The sequence below is a fragment of the Xiphophorus hellerii genome, chromosome 7 (genome assembly GCF_003331165.1).
Source record: "Xiphophorus hellerii strain 12219 chromosome 7, Xiphophorus_hellerii-4.1, whole genome shotgun sequence".
NCBI lineage: Eukaryota > Metazoa > Chordata > Actinopteri > Cyprinodontiformes > Poeciliidae > Xiphophorus > Xiphophorus hellerii.
Genome location: NC_045678.1, coordinates 8,539,728 through 8,552,294, shown reverse-complemented (window position 1 = coordinate 8,552,294; position 12,567 = coordinate 8,539,728). Strand labels below are relative to the sequence as shown.

The following is a 12,567-nucleotide window of genomic DNA, read 5'->3' as shown; positions in this document are numbered from 1 at the left end:
AATGATTTCTTGATCCTACAGGTCTGACAGTAATCTAGCTGATCTATGGCCTGTGAAACTAATACAAAAATATACTTAACCGCAATTTATTCACAATGTAACAAGGAATTTCTATACAGAGCTAGACCTGGGGAGCTACTGTGTACCAATACATACAAAGAGATTAAAAGAGATTTCTGCTTTCTTATTCAGCTTCTACTTTGTATTTTTTTAATAAACAGCATGCACATAGCATACAATAATCATTTTCAATATTGGTCTTTAAAAAAATACATCTTAACAATTGCTGACATTTACAGACACTCACTTAGGTATTGAGAGATGTCAAGACACATGTTCAGTAACCATTAACAATAAACTTATCAATGGTTGTTGTTTTTTTTTACTTTGTTTTGTTTGTTTTTGGTAAAAACTGAAACTTGATAATTTTCTGAGAAACAAAAATGGCCATATCTAGGAATACTTTCTTAATTTCATCACTACTTATATCTTCTAGTTTTTTTTAATAACTCTGAAAATATTTACAAATTCAGGCAAATTTGTTTGCCTGTATATACCACTTGTCTTAAAATAAAGATTGGGCACAAAAACATGACGAACGGTTGAATTGAAACGTCACATTTTAGATGACAGGTGTTTAGCCAATGACAAAAACATACAAAAAACCGCTCTAACCAATCATAATGAAGTAGATATCAAAAGAGGCGGGACTTAACGGTGTCTCTAGCTGTACCTGGTTATCGCATAAAAAAGCCCAGAAGAAACTAAAGTTTACTGCCAATGAAACTCACAGAATGAATGGGACCGCTTATTCCAACTTTGACAACCAGGAACATGTTTTGAAACTAGGAGAGACGTTTGAGAAACACCCTAAAAGTGCCTACCACACGGTCCGATGTAAGTGGCGTTTGGACTCAGTAGGTGACATCTACCGTTTACTTTGGCTAGCAAGCAGCACGCTAGTTAGCCTGTAAGCTACACATCCGGAGTTTGTTCTTGGCTTGGACGGTTGCTAGAACAGCCTTCTTGGTGACTTATTGCAGTCGAACGGCTTCCCCTGACTTCTTGAAAAATGATAACCGTTTCAGACTCATGTGTCATTTAGCTTTTAGCTATTGAAAACTACTACTGTTTCACGCTGTCGAAATGGAAGCTAATGTTAGCGCTGCCTCACACTGTACTCTACCGCCACCTTGTGGTAGAGGCTTTCTACTACACCATTTGTGGTCGCTCTCATTTTAAACAAACTTTAAAATAACCATCCCTATAAATGTCTCCCTGTTACAATTGTTCAACTAAATATTCTCATTTCTCTCCACAGATGATTTCAAACCAGCTTCCATTGATACAACATGCGAAGGAGAGCTTGAAGTGGGCAAAGGAGAGCAAGTCACTATTACTTTACCGAATTTAGAGGTTAGAAATTACGAAAAGGAGTTTGACTTGGTCACGGTTTCAGTTCAAAATAATTTATTGGACGTATTTTTTTATTCTTTGGTTATTTATTTATTTCTCTCTTGACCTGTAAGGGTTCAAGTGCTCCAGTCACAGTGTTCAAGGGATCTAAGAGACCGTACATGAAGGAGTGCATCCTCATCGTGAACCATGACACAGGAGAGTACAGGCTCGAAAAACTCAACAGCAACATAGCTGTCAAGAAAACAAGGTGAGCTAAAATAGCTATGTGTATGTTTAACAACCAGGGCCTTTCTGCTGGGCAGAGTCTTTTTAGAATTGTGGTATTTATGGTTAGGAATATGTAAAAAGGGAACAATTTTTGTCTGTCTTCACCTGGCTTTCCAGAGCTGAAGGCAGCAGTAAAATTCACTCTCGGCTAGAGCAGCAAACAAGCCGTCTGAGCCAGCAGATGAAGGGAAACGGCAACAATAAGATCTCAACCAGCTCCAAGAGCTCTCCTCCCAAGGGGAAAACGTCTCCAGCGTCTCCAATGGATGACATTGAAAGAGGTGGCGTGTCAAACTACTTCAGTGAAAAGTCTACATGCAGAGGAGAATGTTGCCAAGTCTCCTGGATCTCATTTCCCTCTTTAACTTGCGTCGTGTTTCTGCAGAACTGATGGCGGAAGCGCGCGTCATGGATCAGATGAGCAGCAGCGACAGCTCCTCGAACTCCAACAGCTCGTCGTCTTCGAGCAGCGAAGACAGCTCCAGCAGCAGCGACTCAGACGACGAGCGTAACCCTGCGCCGCCACTGCCTCCCGCCCCGACCAACCAGAGCATGCCTGTGATAAGCTCCGGCACCAATCACGTCACAGGTCTTCACCAGGAGAGCGGAGGAGGCCTCATTATGAACACGCTCAGTAAGTTGCACAGACCACTTCTGAAATTGATCGCCTTTGTGTTTTTGTTGTTGTTTTCAGTCGGTGCAGAGCAGTTCAGTTGTGCAATGATTGGACTTTATTATATTTATCTTTAGAATGCCACTGTGTGGCTCCAATTATCTGTTTGCTATTTAATATGCATTTTAAATAAGGGACAAATAAAGGATTGTCATTGTGTTTCAAGATAAATCTGGAGGATATAAAACTTTTTTTTTTTTCACACTGACAGTAAGAATCTGGTCCATGCAAATATTTTCAGCAACACCTTTGTACAATTTCCATCTTTCTGCTAATTTTGCATAATATTTTCTTTAGTGATCGACTACAGCAGCAGGGGAGGCTGAACTGCAACTAACAATTATTTTAGTTATCGATTTATTTTGACAATTAATTGGATAGAATTGGCACATTCTGCAATTTGTTTAACCACTTAACCCATTTTTAACATTATTAAAATGATATTAAGTAGGGAAATAATTCAACCCATTTTCTAAAAGAAGACAAGAATGTTATTGCTTAAAATGCAATAACATTCAAATGATCATTGATCATTTGTAGCAAAGGATGCATCTAGCTAATAAAATACTTAAAACATCAACATGTGAGAAGCTCAGCTTTCTGCTCGACTTAACATCAGTACAATGTGGGGCAACTTGTTTTGGATTAACCAATCAAAAGTTGGATAGCAGAGGCGCTTAGTTGGAAGATTCTGGGTAGAAAAGGCAGACAAAGTTGTTTCGTTTTTTTTATCAGAAGTTCAAAATATATATTTTTTGCTATACAGTTTTGGCTTTATTTCTGCTCTGACTGTTCTTTCTCCAAATGGCCACTTTTCAGCCTATGCTCCAGTTAATGATTAATAAATTACTAAATTAGTTGAGGATTATTTTACTAATCGATTAATCAGATAAATTGTTTCAGCCCTACTTCGGTTGGGCTCCATCATAAACCTTTTCTCTATTTGCCACATTAACCTCTCGTGTGCTTTAGTGCCTCACTGAGCCGCCAGCTAAACAAAATTTTCCTGCATTAATTCAAACTAGTAGTAGAACGGAACATTGCGTTTTTTCCCCATCCGTCTGCTTCACAGGGAAAGTACCTCCAACCAGCGCTGTTGTTTTCCTCGTCGGTTAAAAAGTGTCTGCCAGTTTTTTTCCTCGATGTGCTCAGGATGTTAACAGAGCTTAAAACTTCCAGCTGCCGCTTTTTGTTTGGTCAGGTGAGCAGCTGCAGGGAATGGCTGTGTGTGGTCATGCAGCTAGAAGAAAAGCAACAATTATAGCAAATGTGAATGGGTCCATTTGAATCTTGGTATTTTTTTTAATGGAAGTGAGTTATCTTTGAATAATTTTCTAGCTTCAGTTATATAATGATATGCATTATTGTCATTATTTTGGCAGTAAACGCAGGGTGGGGGTGAATGGCTAAATAACACTTGACTGTCTAAGAACAAACTGCACCAAAGAGCTTCCAGGAACACTGTGGTTAAATGTTAGCAGTGCTTTAATCTGCAGAACGCAGCACTACTTTCTAATATGGGGACGTCAATGATGAAACGTTAAAATTGCTCAACGTGTGCAGAGTTATATTTCACGTTTGGAATTGACTGCTTCAGATTTATTGCTGTGAAGTGAAGTTTATGAGCTTGTTGACAAATTGTTGTGCGAATTAAACCTCAGGTAAGAAAATGGGTCTGACATGTAGCTGGGTTATAAACGCCCACTGACAGATTCTGCCAAGCAGCTAAGCAGTGCATTCTGGGATTGGTAGTTCTAGCAGGAAAATAAACCTGTATGTTTTTGCTTTCTCTCTCCAGAGAACGACCTCCAGCTGAGTGAATCAGGCAGTGAGAGCGACTGAAGACAAAGTCCAACCTGTCTGCTTTTGTGCCTCCTGTGAAGTGTGACTGTTATTTACATATCCACTGTTCTGTTAGACATGCTGCTTCTCTGCCAACAAGCATAACATTTCATCTCGCTCTGCTCATGTGAAAGTTTGTGTGACGCTTCTTTTCACCGTGACTTGGTGCTGGAAATCAATTAAAAAAATTTTTTTTGTATATATTTCACGCGATGCCTTAACCCCCAAGGGTTAAACTGATCAAGGAAACAGAAGGGGCATAATTTGAGAAGCGATTGTGAAACAAGGATCGATGTGGTGTCATCTTAAAACCACCGGCTAGACTTGTGTAATATTGTTCAGCCCAACAATATTACCTACCACTGTTGTGCCTTATGCTTTACACCATCAATTTGTGTTGCATGACTTTATCTGTTGATTTTTCAATTTTTTTTGTATCTTCAGATATCGTACTTTGCTACTGCCTTAAAGCGCTGCGGCTGAGAGTGTTTAAATCCAGTTAATTGTTACTGCATTATCACTCAGTGGACTTAAGTGGCTTTGTCGCTTTAAACCTGCAATACTTGAATCTAGTTATTTATCTTAATTTCTTTTTTCTTCTTTTTGACCGGAAATGAGTTTATTTTATGTTTAGTTTCTTACCCAAGAAATTGGAAATGCAAGTTACAAGCTGTACTGCAGAGACAGAGGTTTATTCTTCACCTGAGTGAGTCTTAAAGAGCTTAATGTGCTTTATTTCCTTGGGAAGTTCTTCAGGACTTCCTGCCTTTTCTTTTCCTCTTCCTTTTTTTTTAAATCCTTTGTCATGGCTGAGTTGTCTCGACAAACAGGAATCTGAGAAGTCTTTGGCATCGAAACCATCTGAACACAGTGAGAGGTTGAAGCAGATGTCTTTTGAAATGGAGAAGTGAAATGTATATGTAGCATAAAGATCTTTGTCAATATTAAAGATTTTAATTGTTTCTCGAGTGTATTTTCTATTTGTGCTACTAATAACTGTCGAGACATTACTTATCGTTATCTGCGTGAGGGTTGTAGGCATGAATAAAAGTATACCAAGGTCTTACTTCACAACTTTCCTGCTTTTTGACATCCACAATCGGGATAAAACAAAATGCAGCATAGAAAAAGTTTGATTTTCAGTTTCTTTCCAAAGGGCAAAAATAAAATGCTTATTTTGCTCACTAGTTATTTTTGGTTTTTGACTTGCTGAATGAACGCAAACCAATTTTGGCATCAGGAAATGCTTTTTTAAATTTATTTTTTACAGGATTTTTGTGTATTTTTTAAATGTAAGCCACGGTACTGAAACAATTTAGAATCTTAAAGCAATTTAAGAAAATGATCTTCAAGAACCGCTTTAAAAAAAAATCTGCATTTAGTGTTGGATACGTTTTCATTTGTCATGATTTAAATTTTGAAGGAGGGTTGCCTGAGGTCAAAGTTCGCCTATTGACCATAAAACATCAAGGTGCAACAACGTCCACAGGCAAGGTCAGAGCTGCATCAGACTTTCCATGTCTCATTATAGACCAGCCCTGATCACATTCACATGGTCAATTGGTGACGTCATGTAAGCCCCGCCCCACAGCCCAATACCATTACATTGTAATTTCACTCCACTGCGCCCCCTATTCCATCAGCTACATCTCCTCACTACATCAGCCGACCTGCACCAGATTTTGGGTGCGTCGTCAGATGGCGCTGCCGAACGCGTCGATGCGTATCGCCTGGCGGACGGGCGCGGGAACTGCGCGAGAGCGTCTGCGGTGGCGCGAGCTCCCGCGGTCGCCAGGAGGCGCTGAGCTGCGAGGACCGTTCGAGGATGCTTGCAGCTTTAATTTGAATTAAAGCCGCCATGGTAACACACACACACACACACGCATATATACACACACACACACACACACACATATACATGTCATCTAGTGGTAAAAGTAAAAAAAAACCCAAAAAGAAACTAGTATGCTCTGGACTTAAGACGGAGTACATGCACACATAATCATGACGTGCTTTGATTAAACTAATTTATCTTCGGTGTAATTCCAGTACCTAAAAATTAACTTTATACCAGGTGAGTCTCTCTCACCTGAGAATGGGCTGATTCTGTATCTTCAAATAATTGGAGAAGATTCATAAGTCTGAAACAGGAACAGGTCTGAAAAATCTGTCTGTGTGCTGCACTCAGATTCCTTTGATGCATCAAAGAGTGATGTCATCACTGCTGATGTCACTGTTACCAATGGAACTGGTCATTCTAATGGTGCGTTCACATCAAACTCGTTTTGAGCGTCAGGCGAGTCTGGTTTACATTCAAAGTCTATGTGGAGTGTTGGACGCCATGGACTTGCTTGACGTGTCAAACGGTTCAAACGGCCGCTAGACGCTCCAAACGCGCCACATCGGCCCTCAACGCTCCTCCACATAGACTTTGAATGTAAACCAGATGCGCCTGACCCTCAAAACGTGTTTGGTGTGAACGCACCACTATATGTCCAGTGTCATATTAGTTCCATCATATTAGGACCAAAGCCTGATCCTAATATGATGGACTCATTGCTTTGAGTCAAGGGTAACGTTTAGAAGTAAGATGTGTTTAGTTAATGTTAGGGTTAGGAATAGACTAGTATTGTTTAGGGTTAGCGAAAATGTCTGGGTTAGGCAAAATCGCAGCTACTAAAATGAAGGAAAATGAATGCAAAGTTCTAATATGGGTCGAAATAGTTTTGACAAATCTGTATAGCATTTTGTTTTCTAAATCATTCTATAAATAAAAATAAAACGAAATAAAATTTCGTTGAATTCTGTTCAATGACAATAAATGCTATCTATCTATCTATCTATCTATCTATCTATCTATCTATCTATCTATCTATCTAAATAATGATGATATAATGTTAGGTTGTATTTCTGTCAATTGCATAGCTGCAGTACACTAGTGGTCTAATGTGTTGAATGTGCTGAGACACATTCAATGCATTAGAAACCAATCAGAACCAAAAAGCAAACTTTTGGTTCTGATTGGTTTCTAATACGTTGAATGTGCTGAGACACATTCAATGCATTAGAAGCCAATCAGAACCAAAAAGCAAACGTTTGGTTCTGATTGGTTTCTAATGCGTTGAATGTGTTCAACGTATTAGAAACCAATCAGAACCAAAAGTTTGCTTTTTGGTTCTGATTGGTTGTTTCTGGACAGCAGCAGAGTCAGAGGAATTTTCACAGATTCTCTGTCTCATTCACACCTTAGGACAATTTAGAGAGATCAATTATTTTTTTAGAAATTCTACCTGCTGCAGTTTTTATATATAGGAAAGTTTTAATTATGTTTATTTTGGTGTTTTTAACTCTGAAATTGATCTTGTGTGTTCTCCATTGATTTTTGAGTTAGGAATATTATTTGCCTGTGTCTGTTTTGATTTCCTAAATTTGTGTAAATCATTGAATTTTCATAAAGCCCAGTGTTGGCAAAACCTGCGTTTGAATAGTTACCTAGGTTAGTGCCACTTGGGTGTGGGTCGGCGTAAAGGCCGAGCCGGGCTTAGACTGGCCTTCAGGCCAACACCAACACGAAGGCCCTCCGTGAAACCAGTAGAGGTTGGTCGCAAGGACCTCCCTGGTTGACTGGAGGTCCATCTTTCCTCGGACCTCCCTGATTGATAGGAGGTCCCCCTCTCCTCGGACCTCCCTGATTGATAGGAGGTCCCTCTCTCCTCGGACCTCCCTGATTGATAGGAGGTCCCCCTCTCCTCGGACCTCCCTGGTTGATAGGAGGTCCCTCTCTCCTCGGACCTCCCTGATTGATAGGAGGTCCCTCTCTCCTCGGACCTCCCTGATTGATAGGAGGTCCCTCTCTCCTCGGACCTCCCTGGTTGATAGGAGGTCCATCTTTCCTCTGACCTCCTTGGTTGATTGGAGGTCCATCTTTCCTCGGACCTCCCTGGTTGATTGGAGGTCCATCTTTCCTCGGGCCTCCCTGGTTGATAGGAGGTCCATCTTTCCTCGGACCTCCCTGATTGATTGGAGGTCCAACTTTCCTCAGACCTCCCTGATTGATAGGAGGTCCATCTTTCCTCGTACCTCCCTGGTTGATTGGAGGTCCGTCTTTCCTCAGACCTCCCTGATTGATTGGAGGTCCCTCTTTCCTCGGACCTCCCTGATTGATTGGAGGTCCATCTATCCTCTGACCTCCCTGGTTGATTGGAGGTCCCTCTTTCCTCGGACCTCCCTGATTGATAGGAGGCCCGTCTTTCATCGGACCTCTCTGGTTGATTGGAGGTCCGTGTTTCTTCAGACCTCTCTGGTTGATTGGAGGTCCGTCTTTCTTCAGACCTCCCTGGTTGATTGGAGGTCTGTCTTTCCTTGGTCTCCTCTTTTTGCAGGGGGACCTCTGGTTGGGTGGAGACTCTAAGATGGTTGTTTTCCAGAGCAAGTTTCAACTTCATCTTCAGGTCTGCAACCTGACCCTGCAATGATTTCACTGTTTCCTCCTGTTCTTTGAATTTGGAAGCTTGCTCAGTGTGACGTTTGAGCTGCTCCTCATATTTTAGTCTCACTTTGTATTCTTCAACCATTACTTCTGTCAGACCTTTGTTGTGGTAGGCATATTTTTCAGCCTCCCTCTTGAAGTAATCCAGCTGTTGAAGAATGTTCTTGTCGGCTGTAACCTTGGAAGAGCAAGAAACCTTTGATCCATCTTCGCGTTTGACTTGCAGGTGACGTTCTTTTTCCAACATTTTTTGCAGTTTTTGAATCTCCTCCCGCTGTGATTTCACTTCAGCCTGACATGCAATCCTTTGGTCTCTTTCCTCATGGAGTTCAAAAATCTTATTCTGCAGTTCTTTTGTAAGATCGTCTACCTGCTTTGTGAGATCGATGAATTGTTGGCTAGTCTCTTCCACGTCTTCCACTAAGGGGGTGATCTTGACGCCAGCAGAGGGAGTTGTTTCCTGCTCGACTTTAAATGATCTTGGACTCTCAAAGTCCCCGGAAGTACTTGGTTCCCCTTGGACCTCTGCTGATTCATCTTCCGACTCGCTGTCGTCTTCAAAAACAATGATTTCGTCGTAGTCGACTTGGATGTTTCGCTCCATCATTTCGATCCATGAAAGCTCAGCTGGAAAAGCTTCATGTTCACAAGTATTCTGTTGTTGCTTCATGTCTATATTTTGGTAAATTCTTGCTTCTCTGAAAGGCTCGTAATATCTGGAATTGATATCCCGCTCGTTTCGATTAATTTCGAACGTGCTCTGAAGAGTGATCTGTCGCGATAGAACTGAGGAACAGGTCTGAGAAACCGCTGTCTGTGAGCTACATTCAAGAGACAGATTCCTTTGTGGTATCATAGAGTGATGACATCACTGCTGATGTCACTGTTACCAATGGAACTGAACATTCTATTGTAGCCTGACGTAAAAAACATTTTGCTAGACAATGTCAAACATTGAGAAGTTCTCATTTTTAAACATTATGAAGCCCAAAAAACTCAGAAATATACAGGGCCAAGCTCGAGAATTATGGAGTGAAAATAGTGTCAAAAAGATTTGTGTGTGCGTAACAGGATTTGTGCATGCGTAACAGGATTTGTGCATGCGTAACAGGATTTGTGCGTGCGTAAAAAGATTTGTGCGTGCGTAAAAAGATGTGTGCGTGCGTAAAAAGATTTGTGCGTGTGTAAAAAGATTTGTGCGTGTGTAAAAAGATTTGTGCGTGCGTAACAGGATTTGTAAACCTTAAAAATAAAATACATGTTGAAAAAGTACACACAAATCACCTGGTACGCACACACAAAACTGCAGTTACACACAAATCCGGTTACGAGTGCACAACTATTTTTGAGACTCATTTCACGCCTCGGTGGAAGCTCCAAAATTTGTGTAGATGGTGCGTTTACATGCTAGTAAAAGCTGGGACATCTGAATTTTCTTCGGAACTGTTTCTTTTTTCCATAGTTCAATACGTATTTCTCTCTTTACTTGTCTCGTGGCTTAGACATATTTTTGTGAGAGAAAAATACATACGTCATTACACCCACGTCTACTTTTTAATACTATAAGATTGTTTATATATGAATCCGCATTTGGGACCTATACAACTGTAATTACTTGGGTAAAAAATTCGACCACTAGGTGGTGGAAGTTTATTCCGCTCTGACTGGGAAAAGCCTTCATTCAAACTGAGAGAAGAAACAAGAGAATGGCGGGTCAGCCGAGTGATCGTGTTCGTGGTCTACAGTCCGAAGTAAGTGGATGTTAAAATTTGCACGTTTTACTGACCGTTGTAATGCGTATTTTTTAGATTATTTCAGATTATGTTTTACGTTTCAAGTAGTTCGACCCAAAGTTCTCGCCCTTCTATGTTAGCAATAGCTCATGTCTACGTTAGCTAAGCTACTATTAGCCCTCGATTAGTATCGGTACAGTTTAAAACAGTATCTTCCTGGCCCATTACAGCTATGTCTACGTTTATCACCATGCTCAGCTATTTTTATGATGCCGACAATAATGTAGGTTTAGGTGACGTCTTTTATTATTTGAAGGATTCATCCCAGTTCTCCTCACTAATTGTAGTTCTTGATTTAAATTTTTTTTTAGTTCTGCTACAGACTTATGTTTCGTCTATCACCTATATATTTTATATCTTACTGTAATCACTTAAGATTTACTCTTCTCTACATTTCTTCCTGGAATATGCTTTCGTACCAGAAATAAATACGTAGAACATCTCTTAACAAATGTACAAATGTATTCTATGCCATACATATACATCTGCACCGTTTTTTTATATTAGTTTCATGCAGATCATCAATATTTCAAATTTTGAAAATATAACCTCATCCAACACTGAAGCACTTGTAAGCAGCTGAATATAAGTGTAGTAACTCGGCTGAATCCTTAAAATATTAATATTTCTGTTACTTCATTATGAGCAAACCACATTTCTCATTACTTCCATGTGATGACTTACATTTTTGGACAGATAATATGTTAAGTTGTGCTTCACATTAACTAAATTGTAATTGTAGCCATCTAGTGAAATTATATTTCTATTGTCCCCAAAAAGTGCTAATAATGTCAAACTTATGATAAATTACTGTATTGACAGTGTAATGGTCAACTTTAACAAACTGTTCTTTAATTCATTTTTATCTGTTTTGAAGGACTTGCTGACGCTCATTTAAGAAAATGGAGAGAGATCAACAAGATCAGTGGGTATGTTGCTAAACAGTAATTAAACAATATGAACAATTTGAAAATAAATATTTTTCGCTTGATAGTGCCATGGTCTTATTTTTCAAGTCGCAATAATTGTGAGGCTTTGTTGGTTCTTCTTATGAAATTCAGTGTTACTATGACATCGGATGAAATGGGACAGTCACACAGATGCAATCCTAGCCTATGTGTGAGGCTGTGTTCCTAGGTGAACAACCTCGTCTCAGTTGTGACTGGGGGCGCTGATCTCTGCATGATGTGGGTGCAGGGGAGAGTGCACCCACATCATGCAATTTTTTTACATATAAAATGGGATTTTTGTCTTGCATCTTTAACCAACAACTTCAGTTAAGAACTGATTTTTTGGGGGGTGTTTTTGCTTTTTAATCTTTAAATTACTTTGATATTATTTAACACTGGAGTGTAAGAACCTTATGTAAAACTACAAAATAAGAATGGGGTGAAACACTTTTTCCACAACTATGTGTGTGTATAAGTAACATTTTATATGCTTTCACACAGGATAGAGAGGTTGTGGCGTGATCTGTGGATGGGAGTCACATGTGTTTTCTACAATGTTCTACACCAACTGGAGGAGGAAAACCTCTTGGATCTTAGCAATCCTCTGCACTTGTTTTGCTGTCATTATGTTTTCTTGCCTCGCTTGAAAGTGAATCTTGACATATTTAAACAAGGATGGGACAATCACCCAATGAGAACTGAACAAAACCTCACTCCAAATCAGTTGTGGGAACTGGGACAGATCGGACATTCAGTGGTTGACCCAGAGGTACTTGAATGTCTTTTTTTGTTATTTCAAATGAAACAACAAATGTTTTCCACCAGCCATAATGCTATGTATGTTTTGCAGATTCCCCATATAAACTGGGAGGAAAGTGGGCTTGTTCCTGATCCACATGCTGAATTGCGAGTACCAGAGTTGGACAGCCCACTTACAGAAGATCAGATGGAGCTTCTCCGTGAAAACATTGACCCCCTACAACCTTCAGAGTCTAGTGGCATGGACATTTACATGGATACTCTGCAATATTTGGAAACTTTACTTGTGACAAATTAGATGTCACTTAAATTTAAATGTTTGTAATTAACAGCATTTTCAATACCATTTATTTAAAAAATCCATCAAACATGTAC

At 39.9% G+C, this 12,567-nt stretch overlaps 1 protein-coding gene and 1 long non-coding RNA gene across 2 annotated transcripts; both read left to right on the top strand.

Moving 5' to 3' along the window:
* Positions 1–701: 701 nt before the first annotated feature.
* eaf2 (ELL associated factor 2) lies at positions 702–5,163 on the top strand. The gene is made up of 6 exons (XM_032568712.1): positions 702–897; positions 1,322–1,416; positions 1,530–1,666; positions 1,804–1,967; positions 2,072–2,320; positions 4,158–5,163. The coding sequence occupies exons 1-6, from the start codon at positions 795–797 to the stop codon at positions 4,199–4,201; spliced, it is 792 nt and encodes a 263-aa protein (XP_032424603.1). The 5' UTR covers positions 702–794; the 3' UTR covers positions 4,202–5,163.
* Positions 5,164–10,897: 5,734 nt separating this feature from the next.
* Positions 10,898–12,505, top strand: LOC116722947 (uncharacterized). Its single transcript, XR_004339872.1, has 3 exons — positions 10,898–11,412; positions 11,935–12,202; positions 12,284–12,505. It is a non-coding gene; the product is annotated as an uncharacterized LOC116722947 (long non-coding RNA).
* The last annotated feature ends 62 nt before the right edge of the window (positions 12,506–12,567 follow it).